Source organism: Musca autumnalis, unplaced genomic scaffold, assembly GCF_047663935.1.
Source record: "Musca autumnalis isolate F117 unplaced genomic scaffold, ASM4766393v1 scaffold_3, whole genome shotgun sequence".
In the NCBI taxonomy this organism is placed as follows: domain Eukaryota; kingdom Metazoa; phylum Arthropoda; class Insecta; order Diptera; family Muscidae; genus Musca; species Musca autumnalis.
Genome location: NW_027411866.1, coordinates 181,289,354 through 181,311,773, shown reverse-complemented (window position 1 = coordinate 181,311,773; position 22,420 = coordinate 181,289,354). Strand labels below are relative to the sequence as shown.

The following is a 22,420-nucleotide window of genomic DNA, read 5'->3' as shown; positions in this document are numbered from 1 at the left end:
GATATTTTACGAATTCAACTGCGATTTAAAAATATTTCTGATTTAGCTAGGGGCTTGAGTCTCTAGGTACCCTCTACAAATATTGTAAGGTATCGTTTTATGAAAAAAAAAACACTTTAAAAAGCAACAACAATCTAAATTTATGTAGATTTTTTCATCTATACATCGTATACGTAGCGCATGTATCTGACCAGATACACACACATTTTGTTCCAATCCGGTATGCCTACAACATTCGAAATCAGATTATACATGTTTTAGTTGCTTACCTGAAGCTTTGTGAGACTTTTTTAATTAAGAATTAATTAAAACTTACTTTATAACTACTAAATTTAATTGAAATGAACTTTATACCAATTCTTGTTATTTTTTGACATTACGAGTAAACACAAAAATACAATTTTTCTTGTTTTATTTCTCATATTTTTTACACGGGTTAAGCATGTACTAAGAACAAAAAAAGTGAAAATATATATATGCCTGACGTGATAACAATACAAGAATATAATATTATCACTAAAATAGCATATTTTTCGTATAAATGTACTGAAATACATACTGTATCTGGCCAGATACATGCGCTACGTACGTGACTATCGGAACATGTGCATGACGGAGAGTTAAAAGTGTGACTATTTACAAATTACTTCAATCAGTTTTTCTTTTATTAAATTGTGTTATGTATTTCTTTGGAATTTTGTATGTACCTATGTGTTTGTTGTTCTTTTGCCTTCCAATAAACAACCTCAACATTTGTGTGTATACTATGGAGATAGCCAGTGAGTTCTTACTGAGAGCAAGTGAGCACACATTTTAAAGTGTTTTACATTGAATTTTACGCTCCCTTGCTCTTAGTAAGCGCTCACTGGTGCATGTGTTTGTTTTTTTTTTGTGCCTTTTGGGTTTGTATTTTTTTGCACCCAAACATATAAAATGTTTGCACCCAAACATAAAATTGTTTCCACCCAAACATAAAATTGTTTGCACCCAAACATAAATATCTTTGCACCCAAACATATATATGTTTGCACCCAAACATATATATGTTTGCACCCAAACATATGTTTGTTTGCACCCAAACATATATTTGTTTCCACCCAAACATATATTTGTTTGCAGACCCAAACATATATTATGTTTGGGACTGATGCAAACATATATATGTTTGCTGCAAAATATGTTTGGGACATATGTTAGAGAGACCGATTTTTTTTTGCGTGTATCATTCCCAGTTTTTACATCATTACAAATTACGCAAAGCCCTAGCGTATTAATTATCCAATCGGATTTTTATACATTACATCACAATGTGGAAGGGGAAGTTTGTTTTGGAAAAAATTCTTGTAACACTGCGAAATATTCGTCCTACACCCACCTTTTGGTATACCAATCTTTATATATCGACTAGATAGAGCGATCAACAGATGTATGTCCTTCCGTCCGTCATAAATTGTAACCAAAATATAGGCCGCAATAAGGGTCCAATCGTCACGAAATTGTGAAATATTTAGCAGGTGACATGGAGCAAATGACCGGCAAAGGAGCTTACAAATGGAAAAAGGGAAGTCAAAAGACATTTCCTCTGATGCAAATTACAACAATCTGTCGGATAGGTAACGGATCTTCGGCTTATTGTTATTTGGTTTGCGTGTAGATAACTAAATTTTCCTTCCATGCTACAAAATGTCTCTATCATAATATAGAAATTTCCAGTCTTTACATTATTGCAAATTTGCTTTCTATACCGCGAAATATTCGTTCCCCCTTTTGGTAATGATCTAAACATTGTTTGCCTGTGAAATGGAAACCTGAAATGAAAATTGCATTTTGACTTGATTTTGTCGTCACTTTATAGATCATATAGGCAGATCGGAACGAAATTTTAGATGAGGCTAGAGCTCGGGATAGATATTATGTCTTAAACTTTATACTGTATTATATGGCTTAAACTCTTAATTATAGACGAAACTTTGCATAACGAAAGAGTTTAGATCAAGGAAGATACCTACAATTATCGATGATTATGCTATAGTAATTAGCGGGTGACATGAACCATAATTATACCCTACGCCACTATACTGAAAGGGTATAATAAGTTTGTTTTGGTAAAAATGCATTTAACACCGCGAAATATTTGTCGGAGACCCCAAATGTGGTATACCAATCTTCATATCTCGACGAGATAAACTGATTTTAACATGTGTGTCTGTCCGTCCGTCCGTCCGTCCGTCCGTATGTCCATTATAAATTGTAATCAAACTCTAGGCCACAATTATGGACTGATCGTCACGAAATTTTGTATGGAGGTCGGGTTCAGACCATGATGATCCTGAAATATTTAGCGGGTGAAATGAACCAAAAACATATTACTTATCCGATAAACGCGAAATTTTGAATAAGGTAAGAGTGTATGGCAAAGAAGAAGCTTGCAATTTGAGATGGCGATCAGATAATATTTAGAGGGTTAAATGGACCACAACTTTTGTGTGAACATTTTTAATGTACAGTTTATATCTTTGTTCCTGAAAGACACATTCCTTCCTCGTGAGTTATATTTGGAAGAAGATTTCTTGACCTTTCCATTATGTACATGATCAGATAACAGAGTTGAAGCCAAATATATATCCAGTTGTTTGATTGTAGTGTAATCATAAACACGCCATTATAGCTCAATTGGTCGCAGTTATAGCTCAATTGTCATGAAATTTTGCACGATAATTTTGCATGATGATCTGATATTATTTAGCGCGTGTTATAGGCCATTACTTTTGTATGAAAAATATACAAATGTTATTTTTGGTCCACTTTAATTCCTGGAGGGCATATACCGGCAAAGTAACCTACATATGGAAAAATAACTACTGACTAACTTCCCCCCTGTTGCAAATTGCAATAATGTGTTTGCTAGATAACGGGCCTACTGCCTAATATATAATGGGTTCTGTGTAGAGAACCACATTTTCCTCCCTTGCTACAAATTGTCTCTATCATGACAGAGAAATTTTAAGTTCAATTGTCCAATTGGACAAATATTGTTAAAAATATATCAGTCGCCTCGCCTCCTATTTTATACCTCATCGAAATAATGGTATCTTTTGGACGAAATTCGTTTCAGACAATTTGGAGTCGATTTAGTACTGACCGTTCATCTGTCTCTCTTACTGTCTAGCTGGCTGGTGCGCACGATAACTCTCGAAAGGATCTACCGATTCGAACCAAATTTTATACTTCGTAATATTTGCCCAAACTTAGTTTAAGTTCGAATATAGGCTATATATGGTAAAACCCAAAAATGTTTTACAATCGACGAATCCGAAAATTCGCGAACTGTAAACATAATCTATATCGTATGACTGAAATTCTTTAAAACGAAGTGTTTTAGGAGGGATCCAATAATGTGGACCATTAAAATTAATTTTGGTGAAAGCTGTGTTGGCATCAATGTAGAAAAATGGGTTGAAGCCAACAAGTTTTTTTATTATGTTCCTTTCCGATTTCTGGCTTAACTTTACATTTTATAGACCTATGCCCAAAGAGAGAATGGCAGAATACTCCATGGGCACCATGATACTATATATCCACTGCATCCACCTAAAATTTATGCTGACATTTTGGAGCCTTAAATTCGATAATTTTCCTCAATGGGAAACCTTCTTTGTGAATGTAGATAAAGAAAGATAAATTAAAGAAGTACTCCTAAAGATTTTTTTTTTCAAAATTTTCAACCCTAGAATGCATGAAAAACTATTTTTTCAACCCAAAATTTATTTTTTGCTACCCAAATATGTCTTTTTTGGCTATAACATCCAAACCATTATCCCGATCAATATTATTTTGGTCTCACTCATTTCGTTCCCTGTGAAGTTTTTATTTAGAACTATTTTTTTTTTTTTTTTGTAATTTTTGACGGTTAAATGGACCTATGTTTAGAAAAAGTCGGATTACATTTAAAGTTTTGTGATTTTTTTTGTAAATTCCGAGAATACTGAGTAACATTTAACAAATATTATGCAATCTACTCACTGACGTCGCTTCTTGATAACTTTTTAGTGACAATTGTGCTCATTCAAATAATTAGCGGTTAAATAAGAATTTTTTCTTAAAAAAAGAAGTGAAACCGCGATAACTTTTCTCCGCAACAACCAAAAATTTGCTCGCGAGCGGATTTGTACTGGGCAATTTTTTCTTAACCTATGTACCAAAAATCGTTGATATAGCGCCAAAAAATATAAATTTTTTGGAAATGGAATATGAAAGAATTAGCAACATTTTCCATATACAAGTTACTCTAGCAGCCACAAAAATAGAGATATGACGCTGAAATTTGGATAGATGCGATGGAAATAGGCATCTTGTTTGCAAGCAAATCAAGTTCGACGATATGCTATAATTTGGTGTTTAGGGTTCCTAGTAGTAAAAAAATATGTGTCCAAAAATAGGTTCATGTTTTGAAATAGCCCTCTTATAACGGTATCTCCTGATTTCCGATATTTTGAGGATTTTAGCTACATTTTGTCAACATGGTTTTGAAGAGTTTAGCTACATTTGTCAACCGAACTGTCTATAGTTTGCCGTTTGAGGTTCATAGCGGTCACAAAACTTCTTCAATAAAAATTGTTAAAATTTTAATGTTTTTTCTATAGCCCTGCCCATTTTCGGTATTTTAGGGTTTTTGACTTTTGGTTCGTGTCCCCATATAACGGTACTTCCTTCGGTATTTTGTGGACTTTAAGCAATATTTTTGACCGAACTGGCTGTAGTTTTACATTTGATATTCTCAATAGTCACAAAATCTCTTCACTAAAAATTGTTCACCCTTTGTTGATATAGCGCCCATATCAACGAACCACCCGATTGAAGACGTTGCATTTTCTCACCTGATTTGAGCATTTGGATATCAGTGGTAGGAAAACTTCTCAGCCTAAAATTGTGGACAGGAAAGGAAACTACTTTAGTTCATAATATTTTATGGTGAATGGCCGCACTTAACTTGTTTATTTATTTGTTTGGTTTTTAAGTTTTCTTCATGCTACAAAATGTGAGTAGAATCATAAAAAAATTGTCACAATCATGTTAGAGCAATTTCCAATTTTTACATTGATGTAAATTACGATTTTGTAGGTGAAGGTCAGGGTCTAGAAGGAGTAGTGGTGTTGGGTAACACATGGTTGGTTCCGTCAGACTGTAGCCCATTCTTATTTTATGTTTTGTTTACAACCGAACATTTTTTAATTGAAAGTGAACAAAAACAACTTCATGCTATCGGTGTATTATGTGTTGCATAATTATGCATAAGCATGACCAGCAACATACAGAATACAAAGTCAAACGTACCACAAACAGGAGACCCCGTCAAATATTTAAATAAGGTCAACAATCATAAAATTAAGCTATGCGTTTTTGTTGGTTTACATTAATAGCGGCAAAAGTAATGTGTAAATATTTATTACTTCAATTTGAAAATATGTATATTTAGTATATTTCCTCAAGTTAACACTTCTAAAAATTTATAAAACAGAAAAATTTATAGTAATTGATTTCAGTCGTGTAAAGAAAGTCGCAAAGAAACGTTGGGTTATTTGCGACAATGGATAAGTTAACATCGGGAATAAATAGTTTCAATTCTTCAGTTCTGAGCAATCCGAATTCATGGATACAGCGATATGAATATTTAGCAGATCCTCGAACAAAGGATTGGCTGTTGGTACCGTCGCTTACGCCAGTTTTAATGTGGATAGCTGCTTATCTTGTAATGTCGTTATATTTATCGAAAATATTTAAAAGGTAAGAAAGGTACAATCGGTGGAAATTAGTTTTAAGGTGGAAAAAATCATTCATTAGATAATAAAAAATGGGTGACATATTTTGGTTGTAACATGGTTGTGCAGGAAGGAAAATCTTTCCAAGTTGTGACAATGGTTTGTACTCTGTCTTTGTTCTTTGATTTATATATAACATGCAAAAGGAAACGAGATAGACCTATATTTGCTTATAATGTCCAAAGTAATAAAGACAAAATTCTTAAATTCAAATCCCATTTTTATTAGAGACATATCGATCAAATTCGTGGAAAATTCTGTTATCTCGGAAGCATTACACTGTGCTACAACCAAAAAAATGACAAGGAAAATTGAGTAGCTGATAGATAGAAAGTAGATATACAAATATGAGGCACGTGTATCGGCGTTTTTAAAGTTTACGTCGGAAAGTAACCAAAGTAGGCGTGGTAAGCACGCTTTATCTGCAGAAATGGAGGATGTACTTTGACGACCAACACCTTTAGAGCTTTGACTATTAGGCGATAGCTTCAAGAAAAAATCTATAGAAATACGGTTGGCTATGCTCAAATTGAAAGATAGGAAAACTAAAACAATTGCAGAAGGTATCCAGAATGTGTTAGATGTGTTCAACCTGTAGGAATCATTTATGATGATGGTTGCCGACACAAACACCAGGTAAATAACAGGCTTATTTTCACTGATGAATGATAAGCCTGATAAGACCTAGTCTTAAAAATTCAACTAAAAAGATCAAATAAATCGAAATAAACAATTAGTCGATAGCAGGCATTATAGATCGCCTGTAGCAAATGTTCGAAGAGAAAGGTTACCCAATATAAGTTCAGAAGTTCAGCATCATAATTTCTTCGTGTTGTCAAGAAAGATGAGCTCCTTCTTTAACCAACGCTAAAATTGAGATTAAGGAATAGAGTGGCTGCGGAGACGTTATGAATTTTCTCTTCCATCACTTCACTGAGAGGAGTAAGATTTCTTTTGTACATTTTAAGCAGATTCCAAACATCTGCAATGAACGCTGGAATTTTCGTGTCACCCTAAAACTTATTGCGTTTATTCTGATGCTTGAAACCCGGAACAGGTAAAAAACTATTCTTTCTTTTCTTACTCATTTGCCGATCATTGCTTCACACATTGTCGCACATTGTGTGCAAAATATTTTTTTTGTGTCAACTATCGATGTTTTCCAAACGGATGAAGATAGAGCTATGAAAATTGGAGAAGATGTTTATCGAATTGAGATCTTTTATTTCGCAGGGTTACAAAAATTCATATGTTTTTTAATTTTTAATCTCAAAGCGGTGGTACTTTAATATGGAGGTTATATAAAAACGTGGACCTACAATAAAACCTAAACAAAAACCAAAAACTGTGACCTTTGAAAACGATTTATTTAAAAGTCCCTCAGGCGAGGCCACCACGCCCACACCTTTCAATATTTTGACATAATTTTTTTAGTTTCCCTAGTTTGAACATGTTTACTGTCTTATCCCATAGAGAATTCTACAATCGTTGAAGACAAAAAATTGTAGCCAGGAAAATCGATTTCTGACCATTGTGCAGCACCAATAGAATTGGTACAGCTAATGGAGCTTTCAATCAACTACTAGTCAATAATATCGACGAATACAAAACAAATATCTGAAAATCGAACTTTTTATCCATACAAAACGATGCCTTCGATATATGCTGTAATCTGAGGGCCAAATGTTATAAACAATTACGATCTCTACCATAGGTGCAATCATAATCATAAAAGGGGGGAAATGAAAGTGGAGAAAAAACAAGTAATAAAGTATCAGTCGGCTTAGCTGACAGAGTTATACCCTCTACCTATGTGAATTGAAACTTTCATCTACGGACAGATCGTATGTATTAATGTCTTTTCAGAATTTTGTAGTTCTTTTTGGACATTTGAACTTGCCGACAAAAAATGTGGATTAGGATTAAAGTTCAAAAGTGTTGCGGAGGAGATACTTTAAGGAATGGACCGACATAGCCTATTATGACAGTGGATCTTATTTTGGGAGTCATATCTTTTCGATAGATATCGCGCCCACCAGTCCTTTCAATGGGTCATCCTATAACCTTTGGACCAGTATGCCAGGAAGCATGGACTTGTTCACGGAAAACACAGCACAGCACACAGCAACCGTCCCTAAACTGCACTTAGACACAAATGTTGAATTTTTGTGGAGCATGTACCCTAAGGAGAGGACCGATATGGATCATTTGAGAAGATAAACTAAATTTGGACAAAATATTAGGAAATCCACAGTTTGGACTAAATTGGTTGCCCCATTCAAGAGACATCGCGCATACCAGTTTAGTGACATTTTTTAAGTATTGGGGAAGTACCCGAACTTGTGGACCGGTATTGCCCATATTCGAACTGAAACTGAAGTTTGGACAAAATATGACGAAGTCCAAATTTTGGACAAAATCGGTTGATCAGTTTGAGAGTTGTGCCCTCCAGCCCACAGTGCGAAATATGAGCACTTTAGCGGAACTTTACTAATAACTTTTAAAGTAAAGGGCGTAGATCCCTAAAATTTTGCGAACATGTTTCTTATATTAGTGGAAATTGTGGTGCTATGTGGCCCAAATAGGCCCGCGGTTTCCCGTAGCGTTCATGTAACGGCGGCTGTCGTTTTTACGTTTTACATTCGTTTTTCAATCGATTTTGCTGCAAATTGGTATATTGAGTTTTCAGCGGATAGAAAACTTATGTACAAAATATTTTCAATATAGGTTCGCGTTTTGGTATAGACCCCATTGAACGGTACCGGTCGATGTGATATATTTTAAATGTTACTGACACATTTTCCATCGTATTTGGTTGTATTTTGGCATTTTATGTTCTTCATAAATAGAAAACATCTGTACGAAATATTAACATCGTAGGTACGCGTTTTTGGTATAGCCCCCATATGACGGGTTCCCTCATATTAGGTATTTTAAATGTTGAAGACAAAAATTGCAACATATTTTGATGCAAATGTACATTTTAAGATGTTAGCGAATAAAAATCCTCTTCACATAAAAGCTGTCAACATAGGTCCACTTCTGGGTGAAGCCCCACAACCCTACACATCCATTAAGAAGTAAAATGTCAATAACTGTTTGTTTTCATTTGTATCTATAATGTTTATCGGTCTATTTAGCAGGTCTGTGCCATAAATTTTATTAATAATGTCTCGCAGATCAAGTTCAGGTTGGAACTGCATTACTATTTTTAACGTATATTGGTATTTGCACCAGAGCATTCAAAAATGTTGCACTATATATAAATCACCAACATTTACAGGTCAAAACTATTAAAAATTGCGAGAGGATTCTTAATTTAACAGAAATCATCATTTGTTAATATTAGTGAGTCCATTTCTTCAAAACACAGTCAACAACGGCGTTCATCGCCGCGTTTACCTTCTAATTTCGAAAATGCAATTAAATGAAGTTGCCGAAGTCATTTTAAAAAACTTGAATTTCTCCGAAGACCGCATTACCGCAGCTGTTTTATGGCTTTGCGAACAGAGGAGACCATAATCTTTCAGATCATATATATCTTAAAACGTGAATGTACGGGAATCACTTTTGAAATATCCACGGAAAATAAAAAAAAAATTATTTTGAAAACTTCAAAAAAGCACTTCTTTCCGATTAAAATTGCACGAAAACAATAAGAGTTTTTTGCATTTTTTTTTAAGAGTAAAATATTATAATAGTTTTGTAAAATAATAAGAAAAATAAAACGTGGCATACTGACTTACCATTTGTCCGCGCCACGCTATTTTTTAATGAATCCAAAATAATATTTTCTAGAAAAAAAAATTATGAAACGAAAGTGCATTTTTAAGTCGTTTCGCGGAGTAAATCGCCAAACTGAGTATGGGTCATTTGCAGTGGAGTTCTTAGCTAACGAATTCAATTAAAATTTAATTAATTTTATGTACTTTAAAAATTCCTTAAAGTTCCACTAAACATCCCATATTTCGCACTGTGCAGCCACCACATATGGTTCCATAGTGGTTTTTGCATCATTCAGGCTATTTGGTAAAGAAGTATGGATTTGCCCCTGATGAAACTTGTACCGTCGGATGGGAAACAGTACAACAAAAATCAAAGCCATTCGAGAGCAGGCCCTAAACTGAACTTTTCCGAAATTGTGTGTGGGAGGTTACCGAAGGAGTGGGCCGATTGCGTCCATATTGGAACCTCATCTAAGTTTGGTAGAAATTTCACGATGTGCAAGGTATTAACTAAATCGGTTTCTCCATTCAAGAGTTATCATGCGCACACATTTTCGAAGTATTTTGTGGAGGTATCGGAATGAGAGACCGATATAACCCATGTTCGAACTTAAACTAAGTTTGGACAAAATATTACGAAAGCCAATTTTTGGACCGAATCGGTTGATCCGTTCGAAAGTTATCGTGCGCTCCTGCCAGTCAGACGGACGGACGGACATGGATAAATCAAATCTAAGGTGTCTGAAACGAATTTCGTCCAAACATACTTGAGGTCTAAAACCATTATTTCGATGAGGCACATTTCGCCCGTATGAGTGTGTATATACCGTCGTTAGCATACATGGTGAGGGTATAATAACGATGAAAAAATCTGGAAAATCATGGAGCGAAATTAAAGCAATAGCAAATGACTTATCATTCAGGAAGATTTTTGTAGATGCTTTAAGCTCCTTAAGGAGTCTTCGAACATTTGACAACTTTTGAATGGTCATTCAGGGCTACAGATAGTTTTCTATAAACCTTCAGCGCGGAACAATTGACTACTGAAGCAATGATCGGCAAATGAGTAAGAAAAGAAAGAATAGTTGTTTACCTGTTCCGGGTTTCAAGCATCAGAACAAACGCAATAAGTTTTAGGGTGACACGAAAATTCCAGCGTTCATTGCAGATGTTTGGGATCTGCTTAAAATGTACAAAAGAAATCTCACTCCTCTCAGTGAAGTGATGGAAGAGAAAATTCATAACGTCTCCGCAGCCACTCTATTCCTTAATCTCAATTTTACCGCTGGTGAAAGAAGGAGCTCATCTTTCATGACAACACGAAGAAATCATGATGCTGAACTTCTGAACTTATATTGAGTAACCTTTCTCTACGAACATTTGCTACAGGCGATCTATAATGCCTTCTATCGACAAATTGTTTATTTCGACCTTATTTGATCTTTTTAGTTGAATTTTTAAGACTAGGTCTTATCAGGCTAAAAGGTCATTCATCAGTGAAAATAAGCCTGTTATTTACCTGGTGTTTGTGTCGGCAACAATCATCATAAATGATTCCTACAGGTTGAACACATCTAACACATTCTGGAGACGTTCTGCAATTGTTTTAGTTTTCCTATCTTTCAATTTGAGCACAGCCAACCGTATTTCTATAGATTTATTCTTGATGCTACCGCCTAATAGTCAAATCTCTAAAGGTGTTGGTCGTCAAAGTACATGCTCCATTTCTGCAGATAAAGCGTGCTTACCACGTATTCCGTCACTCGAACAGCTTCCTTGTAGGTAGCCTTACGTATTCCTGGCTTACATGGGGTTGGCATTTCAATGCCTTCGACAAAAAGTTGGTAGCACACAGTTGATGCTTTATGGGACGACAGCTTTGAGCTTTTAACAAAGGGTCTAGTTATGCTTGTTGGGTTATGCTTCCTTTTACTCGTTGATGCTGCATTATCATCCTCTAGAGACTATCTGTACTGCTGTCGGCTAAGCTCCATAGACTATTCGTGGACAACATTTTTTTTTTAAATTTATGGGGGAGGTACATATATCGCATGTCATAAAATTTGAACTATGTTTGAATAAAATATTATATAATTATAATTGTTCCACAAACATCCCAGGCGGGACAGGGAAGACTTCTCTCATATCAATGAGTGCACCCCGATTCATATTAGCTCAATGATATGGGACCTACTGTTTATCGCCGAGTCCGAACGGCGTGTCTAAGACACCACTTGTAGAGAAGTTGTACAAGGCTGAAATACTCAGAAAATGTCGCCAACATTACTGAGGGGTATTTTGCCACCGTTGACAAGTGTTTGGTGTTGACTGGCCGGGGAATCGATCCCACGACCTTCAGCGTGCAAGGCGGGTGTGCATAACATTGCACCACGATGGCACAATAATATATTAAGAGATACTAATTTGGAACCAAATCAGTTTATTCTTTCGAGAGTTATCGTGCGCTCCAGCCTAATTGTACTCATTTTCATTCATTTCAGATTCAAACCCCTTAAACTCCAGGGTCTGTTAATTGTATACAATTTCAGTTTGGCTTTGCTGAATTTACATATTTTTAAGGAATTGCTGCTAAGTGCAACCAAACTAAAATACAATTATTTGTGTCAGCCTTATAAAGTGATTTACTCTGAATATGAAATGAGGGTAAAATATGATGGATTCATTCGTTTTAAAAGAATATTTATAAAAAATTCTCAATTTTCTTTCTCCTGTAGATAGCCTCAGCTGTTTGGTGGTTTTATTTTTCAAAATTATTGGAATTTTCGGATACAGCGTTCTTTATATTGAGACACAAATGGAGACAACTGACACCGTTGCATATCTATCATCATAGTACAATGCTTCCGCTGTGGTGGATTGCCGCGAAATATGTGCCAACTGGATCAGGTAAGTTTTTGCGATGACAAAGATAAATTGAAATCGAAAAATAGAAATGGTGATTAATTCGGGAGGAAAGAATAATTATTAATTTCCAATTAACTAACCAAAATTAGATTTATTTGGCTCCATAGATTACTCTTCTTAGGATTTAATGATGTATCTGAAACATTTGAAATATCTGTAATATGAGTAAGGTATTTTTCTCATTATTATCCGAAACTCTAAACTTCGTGGCAATATAAACGAAACTGATTACAACGTTCTCTGCCTTTTGGACATTTATTTTATTTTTTGAAAATTTCAAATGGATTCTTTTATTGTTCTGAAGTTTCTGTACCGAAAATGTTAATGAAGTTGTGTGAGAAATATTTTCAAATTTTTGCTTGAATACTCTTTTTGAGGTTCTCTCAGTAAAATCTGAATTACTTTTTATGTTATTTTATTAAATTTTCAAATAGTAAAGAAACGCGGAATTCCGTAAGAAAGATGTATACTCCATCGATCTTTATAGAGGTCTCGAGGCTTTATACACATCATTGATCCTATAAAGTTGCTCGTACAGTTTTTTTGTGAATGGAAGTGCATGGAATGAAATATATATTGGAAAAAATGTACCATATATTTGTTTTCGTAAAGTGTATCTCGGAACCTAATTAGAAATTGGTTTCAATATGTTGTAATCTTATTTTAGACAAATTTTGTGTTAAACAGTAGGAGAAATCAGTTTCAGAGAATTTGGTGTCATTCAGCCCAATCCGCCCGTTTGTCTATATGGTTGGAGCGTATGATAACTCTCGAACGAATCAGCCGATTTTGTCCAAATTTTGGATTTCGTAACATTTTGTCCAAACTTAGATTAAGTCATATCAGTTCATTCCTTCAGTTTCAAAATTTAGTTACAAGATAACTTACAACAGTTCAACATAACTGCAGTTTAAGGGCTGTTCGAGGAGCCTTAGGACATTTTGACCAAAGGTTCTCCTTGTGGTCTTGTTTACAGCAATATTCTGTTTTTCATAGCAAAGTCTGTGCTTCCTGACATAATGGTATAAAACTATACGGTGACCAACTAAAATGGCTGGTTATATGGCGTTATAACTATCAAACGGGAAGGCTCTCAAAATAATATTGACTTCCTAAATGGATATGTCGGTCCATGCCTTCAGGTATCATCTCTGAAAAGTACAACCCGTTTGCTCTTTAATCCAAAGAAGTTCATAAAATTCTGAAAACTCTCTAAATGCACATTTGATTTGATGCGAAAAATATTTTGGTTGTGTAGCAGGTATTTGATCTGTCATGGATAAAAGTCTTAATTCGCACACAGTCTGACGCATATCTTTGTCGGCAGAGTCGACTGATATTTCTTCACTTGTTTTCCAAAAAATAAAAGTCACGAGTTAGCTTCCAACAGTTTACAAGTCTTGACAAATTGAAAAGATTAAGTGATTATTCCGCGTGGGCAGAATATTTGTTAAAGTATTTGCTTATTGTGATGTATAACAATCTAACTTTTGAAGAAAAAAATAGTTTTTACAAGTAAAAAGCGTTAAGCCGTTCCGATATTTTTAAACCCTTTACTACGAAATATTTTGAAATAATTAGTTTTTTCTGTTACGAAAGTACCAATGTCCACCATTTTACGTGGGAGTTTGAGAGTCATATCTCAATTTTTTTGTGGATGCTAGAGTGATTACCCCAGAGGAGGGACTGATCGACCCAGAATTTTACCCTGATCAAGAATATAAATACTTGCACACATAAGGTCGTGGGTTCGATTCCCCGGCCAGGCAACATCAAAACACTTTTCAACGGTGGCAAAATACCCCTCAGTAATGTTGGCGATATTTCCTGAGTATTTCAGCCATGTAAAACTTCTCTACAAAAGTGGTGTTTTAGACACGCCGTTCGGACTCGGCGATAAACTGTAGGTCCCATATCATTGAGCTAATATGAATCGGGGTGCACTCATTGATATGAGACAAGTCTCCCTTGTCCCTTATGGGATGTTTGTGGAACAGTTATATATATATAACAAGAATTCCACAACACGCTAAAACACTATTTTTCAAAGAAAATTAAGCTAATACCTCCTCCTTTAAAATCCACTATAATATTTTGCTATACGTATTAGTATCGCGATATTTTGAATATATTTCCTTGCACTTATAATATAGGTTGTACTCACAACAAAAAAATACTAGTCAAACGTTCCGACTTTTGAAGCTATTCTTAAGAAGATCGCGTTCAAATGAAACAAAAATTAATATATTTTTAAAAAGGTCCATGCCATAGCTGTCAGCGTTGCCAGATGTTGTACCAAAATGTTGACATTAGTTTTTTTTTTATTTTTGGCCAATAGGTGGATCCGCTGTGCGTAGTTCCTATCGTTCTCATCGTTTGTATGAAAAATACAAAACGTTACTTCACACTTTAGTTTGTATGACGATAGGAACTTGGTTACCCGACTCTACTGAAGATCCAATTATTTCATGATTAAATTTGGCGGTTGCTTTGTATCTCCGGAAGCTCTTTGTTGTAGATATGGGTTTGCCTTTAAAACCCACATATTCGCATTGTCCATCCATATGCGTGTATCCATAGACAGACATTCAGACTTTTTCCAGTGTGCTCCCGACGCGTTCTCGAATAGCCAATCCGATATCATCAGCATATGTAAGCAGCATTCCTACTTCAGGTGATCCTGTTACATCGCTGATGAACAAATTAGACAGGACTGGTCCACAGGACTGGTCCTTGAAGTACACCTGCGTCGACGGGTCTTTGTACGGTCATTAGGGTTATGACTTTTTGACATTTTTTCTCAAAAATGATTTCCTGTAGCAGGGATGAATGAACTTTTGCCTAATAATCACTACGCTATCGTTTATTCCATTGAAATATAAAAAAAGTTCACGCACAAATCGATTTTAAAACAAGTAAGAACAGACTATAGTCGGACGGGGCCGACCATGTGATACCCTATACCACTAAACGCGTCTTCTTGGGATAAAGTTATAAGATGTGCATTAGAAATTTTACCAATTTTCACACAAAAGTTTTGATCAATTTAACCCGCTAAATATTATCCGATCATACCGTTGACTTGCACGCTACTTCTTCATCTCAAACCAAAACTACGTTTAAAATTTCGCGCCGATCGGACTATTATTGCGACCTACAGAGCGGCTACAAAATCGAGCAAAAATTTTGTTTTTGGTCCATTTCATCCCTTTAACATTTCACGATCATCGCCAAAAACTAATCAGTTCTATTCTGGTCCAAACCCGACCTCCATACTAAATTTCGTGACAATCGGTCCATAATTGCGGCCTCTAGCTTGATTACAATTTTTAATGGACGGACAGACGGACGGACGGACGGACGGACACACATCGCTAAATCGCTTTATCTCGTCGAGATATGAAGTTTGGTATACCACATGAGGGGTCTACGACGAATATTTCGCGGCGTTACATGAATTTTTGGGAAAACAAACTTATTATACCCTTTTCCACATTGTGGTATAGGGTATAAATAGAATTTTTTGAAAAAATGTATGAAATGAAAAAAAAAAATGTTTTTCAAAAATTATTTTTTGTTGCACGAATGAATAAATATAAGCCTACTAATAACTGTAATAATGTTTATTTCATTCAAATATTGAAAAACGTCATGCACAAATCACTTTGACAAATTTTAAATTTTTTGCTTTTGTTAAAAAATTATATCTTTAAATAAAAGCGTTTACGATATTTTTACGATTCTCAGAATTGAAAAAAATTAGTGAGAAGTAAATGTTATGTCAGTTTAAGTATCTCATGTGACTCTAAAGCTTATTTTCAATTGTATATCTGCCTACAGTGACTTCAAAAAATTGTCCATAATTTTGATAAATTCAAATTTTAAAATCATTTTGTGCGTGAGGTTTTTTCGCCGAATCACCTTATAATTATGATTTTATGTAATCTTATGGCAAAACTCATCACGCTATGATACAGGGATATGAGGTTGTAAAAAAGTCATAACCCTAACGGTCATACTGTCATCGTCTCTCACACGAAAGACTCGATCCTTCCTTGCTAGCATGTTTGACAAACGAAGCCAATCGATTGTACGAGGGCTACACGATAACTATCTGGCCTTACAATGAAAACGCAAATATTTACCATCAAAAATTGTTTTATTGTTTTCTTAAGTAGTCTTCAGCATGATTTATATATTGTCGAAGCATCTTTTCCACTCCGATTGAGACACCTCCAAAACATAGTTTTTGAACGCATTTACAGTATTTTCAGGCGACAAAAATCGTTGACCACGCCTTTCTTCTTGATGTGCTGGAATCAAATGAAGTCATTGGATCCCCAGTCAGGGCTGTACGGCGGATGATCCATCAATTCCACGTTTTGTCCGGTCAAACAGGCGCTGGTGTGAATCGATGTGTGAGAGCTCACTTTGTCATGCTGCAGAATGATTCGTTTTATCTTGAATTATTCGTTCACGCATGGCGTAATTTTTTCTGGCACAACGGCTGAATTTGGACGACCCTCGTTTTTGGCAAGTGTCGGCCACGTTTGAATTCTTTAAACCATTTTTTCATAGTCTTATAGGATGGTCCTTTAACGACATGCAAAGATTTAATTTGATGCACTCTTGTCGTGATTATCTACGTATAAAGTTGTGAAAAATTCTTGAACGAAAATGTTCACAAGTAAATTCCATTTTTTTGCAACGTGATTTTTTGTAACTCTCTGTAAACAACACATTACACGGTCGTACGACAAACTGTCCTGAGTACGTCAAGACTAAAAATTTGTCAAACTTTCCAAAAAAAGTTCAAATAGAATATATTCGAACAATTTCTTAAAAGGTTATAAAAGGGAAATTGGCCTATAGCTTTCGGGCAGGGAAGCATCAGCTCGGGATCGGTACTAATAGTTTTTATTGCCAGGTTATCGGGAAGTAGCAAATTTTGAAACAGTCGTTGATGTCCGAAACTATGTTGAGGATGTTACTGATTTTAGTTCATTTCTACATTCAGCCGTCGGTGTGTGATTTCCTATTCGTTCCACAGCTATGAAATATCGCTGCTATTAGTCGCTAGGAGGTTCCTTGTAACTACATGTATGTATGCTAATGGAAACCATTCACGTTAGGTGGATTATTTGGCCGTTAAAACTTAAGTAGTTATTTAAAAGTTAAAAAAAGTACAGGTAATATTAAATGTACCCAAAACGAGTACCAAAACAATGATAATAAAATATTTTTGTTTTTCAAAATAGTCAGGCTTAATCCCATAGTCATTGTTTTAATATTTTATTAAAACAACTTTAATTTATTAGTGGGAAAAAATTGGCGATGTTTACCAAGGGGTAAGGAAAGGAAGACTATAGTTTCAGATCTCGCCACGGATTTTCATCAGTTCCCTTGTTTCTTGTTTTTCAACAAGAAACTTTTTATTCCCAAGTGTCAATTGCTCGCTCAAATAGATACGTGCGCAAAGAAACACTCTGATCGACAATTTCTTTGGCACTACCTAAACTCGAGCAACTTCATTTGCAAACAAAACCAAATCTTTCCCACTGCTATGCGTTCGTCGATTCTCAACGAAAAAAACACATAACTAATTTGTTGGTATTTGCATACTACTAATAAATTAAAGTTGTTTTAATAAAACATTAAAACAACGACTATGGGACTAAGCTTGACTATTTTGAAAAACAAAATAGAAGTCGTCATCCCAAATAAAAAACGCCAACCCTCCATAAAATATTTTCTTCAATGGCCAATTGGGTCATTTCAATTTTTGAAGCGGATAATCCGATATGAAGCCGTGGTTTTGAACACTTAGCATATTTTATAATAATTGAGTTTGTGAGTATTTACGCTTTACTGCATAATAATCAACATTATTTATACTTTTTGCATTTCAGCCTTCTTTCCGCCACTTGTCAACTCATTCATTCATGTAATTATGTACACATACTACGCCTTAAGTGCTTGTGGTCCAGCCATTCAAAAATATCTTTGGTGGAAGAAATATTTGACAGCTCTACAATTGGTAAGACATAAATCCAAACGAGTACATCGGAATGTTTCTCAATTTAAATGTTTCCCCATATTTGTTTCAGATACAATTCACAATTGGTTTGTTTTGGTCCATAAATTCATTGCTGTCTAAATGCGAATATCCATCTTGGTTACAGTACCTCTCAATTGCTTATATGATTTCATTTCTAATACTCTTTGGGCGTTTTTATCAGAAAGAATATACACGATCGAATCACAAGAAGAACCTAAAATCTAAGTAGGTTATTGAGTAGATTGAGGTTTTGGGAGAGGGCAGTGAGGAAAGAGCTCCTCTGTATGCTTCCCTCTCTTAAACTGACTACTGATATAGAATATAATTGCATTTATTTTTTTATAAATATGAAGGACAATGTTGAAAATAAATATTCTTACAACTCAATTTAAACGTAAAAATTTATCGATAATTTACAATAATGTCGTTCCTTTTTACAGTGTTTTATTTAACTTGCTTAGTTCAAATCTGGCATCTCATTTTTAACAAAGTTGCAGTTGACCAGTCGAACTGAAACTTTAAGCCTTTTTAGATTAGCACCTAATATGATTTCGTTTTACGAAATCCTACAAATAACTGAAGTTTATTTACATTTGCTTTTTGCGTCATTTGTTCACACATACACACGCACGCAATAACACATACACACGCACACAATAATACAACACACGTACACAATATTTATACCCTATACCACAATGTGGAAAAGGGTATTATAAGTTTGTTTTGGTAAAAATTCATGTAACACCGCGAAATATTCGTCGGAGACCCCCAATGTGGTATACCAATCTTCATATCTCGACGAGATAAAGCGATTTTGAGATGTGTGTCCGTCCATTATAAATTGTAAACACGCTCCAGGCCGCAATTATGGACCGATCGTCATGAAATTTTGTATGGAGGTCGGGTTCTGATCAGAATAGATCCCTATTCTTATTGGTGATGATCGTGAAATATTTAGCGGGTGAAATGGACCAAAAACATAATATTTATCCAATTTTCTAGCGGCTCTGTAGGTCTCAATAATAGTCCGATCAACGCTTAATTTTAAATAAGGTAAGAGTATATCACAAAGGTGAAGCTTGCAATTTGAGATGGCGATCGGATAATAATTAGAGGGTTAAATGGACCAAAACTTTTGTGTGAAAATTGTGAAAAATGTTAATATACAGCATATATCTTAATTCATGGAAGTGGCATTCCGGACAAGTGAGATATACTTGAAAGTGGAACGCTTGACCTTTCAATTGATGCCAATTATGTTGGCGTACATGCTAAGATAACAGAGTTACAGCCTAATATATTCCATTATTTGTTTGTAGTGTAATAATAAACTCGCTAGAAGTCGCAATTATACATCAATAGTCACGAAATTTTGCACCGGGTAAGAGTATAGGTCGAAAAAGATGCCTACAATTTTAAATGATGATCTGATATTCTTTAGCGGGTGAAATGGACCATTACTTTTGTATGAAAAATATCACAATTTTATTTTTGGTCGATATTTTAATTCCTTGAGGACATATGTATTTCGCAAAGTAGCCTACATATGGAAAAAAAACTACTGACCTTTCCTCTGATGTAAATTGCAATAAAGTGTTTGCTAGATAACGGGCCTACTGGCTAATATATAATGGGTTCTGTGTAGAGAACCACATTTTTATCCCATGCTACATATTGTCTCTCCAAAAGTTTATGTAACACCACGAAATATTCGTCCTAGACCCCTTATTTGGTATGCCAAAATTTATATCTCGACGAGATAAAGCGATTTAGCGATGTGTGTCCGTCCATTAAAAGTTGTAAACAAGCTTAAGGCCGCAATTATGGACCGATTGTAATGAATTTGTAAGGAGGTTGGGTTCGGGCCAGAATAGAAATGATTAGTTTTTGGTGATGATCGTGAAATGTTCAGGGGATGAAATGGACCAAAAACAAAATTTTGTAGCGGCTTTGTAGGTCAAAATAATAACCCGCAAAATTTTAAACAAAGTTTGAGTTTATGATGAAGAAGAAGCATACAAACCAACGTGAAGATCAGATAATACTTAGCGGGTTAAATGGACTGAATCTTTTGTGTGAAATTGGTAAAATTTTCAATAACGTAGCGGTTAAACAACGGAAGTAGTAGTACTACATAAGTGGGTTTCATTGCATTTTAGTTTGTGTGAACTAAATTTTCCTTTCCTGCTACAAAAATGTCTTTGTCATGCTAGATAACTTTTTGGTTTTGGTCATAAGTATTATACATTACATCTCTGATATTTGATAATTAAATTTTCACAATCATTGAAAAGAAGTTCCGTGGGGAGCGATTGTCCAAGGATAGTGGTATAGGGTATCCCATGGTCGGCTCCGTCCGACTATAGACTTTTCTTACTTGTTTTTATTTGGGAAAAATAGGAATTTCACAACACAAATGTTTATCAACTAATTTTACTTAAGTCAAAAACAAAACAAAAATATTTTTTGGCAAATAGGCTGTAATTTGGCATTTCCAACGATACAGAAATTTCCCTACAAAAAATTGTGAACATAGGTCCTGGTTTTGGTATAGCCCCCATATAGTGGTACCACCCGATTTCAAGTGTTTTAAGGATTTTATCTTAATTTTTAGCCAGATTTGGCTGTAACTTGGCATTTGGAGTTCCCAATGCTACAGAAACTTACCCACCAAAAATTATGGACATAAGTCCAGGTTTTGGTATAGCCTTTATATAACGGTACTACACGATTTCAGGCATTTTAAAGTTTTCATCTAAATTTTCGGCCTAAATTGACTATAATTTTGTTCTCAGTGGTCAAAAAATGTTTTTACTAAAAAGTAAAAAATAAAAAATAATTTAAAAAGTTAAGTTTCAGTGTTTTATTTAGAAATTCACTTAAAACTAGAAAATAATTTGTCGCTTAGCCTCAATAAGTATATTCTTTCTCATGATAAAATCTCTCAAATAAAACGCTTGCATTTAAATTATAAATGGTAGCAAAATTAAACGGCAAGCATTTTATTTGAGACATTTTATCATGAGAAAGGATATATTTATTGAGTCTAAGCGACAAATTATTTTTCGCGAAAAGTGCACTCCATTCCTTACATATTAGCAGCATATACCTCTAGTAAGTCATTTTGAAGATCCCTACACACAGCTACACAAATTCTACCAAAAATAGGAAGCGTGTAAACATTTTAAAATGTTGTTACAAAATCATAAAAAAAATACAACAAACATTCGGATCCGTTTGTCATTATGTAACCCATTACAAAGTAATGTAAACAAACATAACTGCTTATATCAATCCTTACTAAGTTATCCTTAATGTTCGTAAGCGTGGTCTCGAGTGTAGTGTGTTCGGCTACAAATCAGAAGTACGCATGATCAAATCCAGCAGAGAGCGAAATAAAATAAATCAAGTAAAAAAGTATCAGTCGGCTTTGCCGACAGAGATATACCCTCAGCCTGTGAAAATTGAAACACTTTTTTATCACAAAAAAACGTATGTATTTAGGGGTTTCAAAATGTTGGTCTTATGAACCGACAAAAATGTTGATTAGGATTAAAGTTCAAAAATTTTGCGGAAAAGGTACTTAAAGGAATGGATCGACATAGACCATGGGGGTGCCACAGGGGGTTTTTACACCCTTCGGGCTGTTTTCTCAAGAAGTATGGACTTGCCCCTGAAACAACTTTTACCATCGTAATTGAGGCAGCGAATGTAAGTTGCTTCAACAAAAATCAAAGTGATTCAATAGCAGGTCTTAAAGTGAACTTATCCAAAATTTTGTTTGGGAGGTACGGGATGGAGTGGACAAATATAGTCCATATTCGAACCGTATCTATATTTGGTAGATATTATGAGAATGTGTAAAGTATGGACCAAATCGGTCACTCCCA

The 22,420-nt window shown here is 34.9% G+C and overlaps 1 protein-coding gene across 1 annotated transcript; it reads left to right on the top strand.

Annotated features, from left to right (window-relative positions):
• The first annotated feature begins 5,565 nt into the window (after positions 1–5,565).
• Positions 5,566–18,834, top strand: LOC141396738 (very long chain fatty acid elongase 4-like). The gene is made up of 5 exons (XM_073972374.1): positions 5,566–5,784; positions 12,046–12,208; positions 12,280–12,451; positions 18,379–18,506; positions 18,577–18,834. The coding sequence occupies exons 1-5, from the start codon at positions 5,588–5,590 to the stop codon at positions 18,754–18,756; spliced, it is 840 nt and encodes a 279-aa protein (XP_073828475.1). The 5' UTR covers positions 5,566–5,587; the 3' UTR covers positions 18,757–18,834.
• The last annotated feature ends 3,586 nt before the right edge of the window (positions 18,835–22,420 follow it).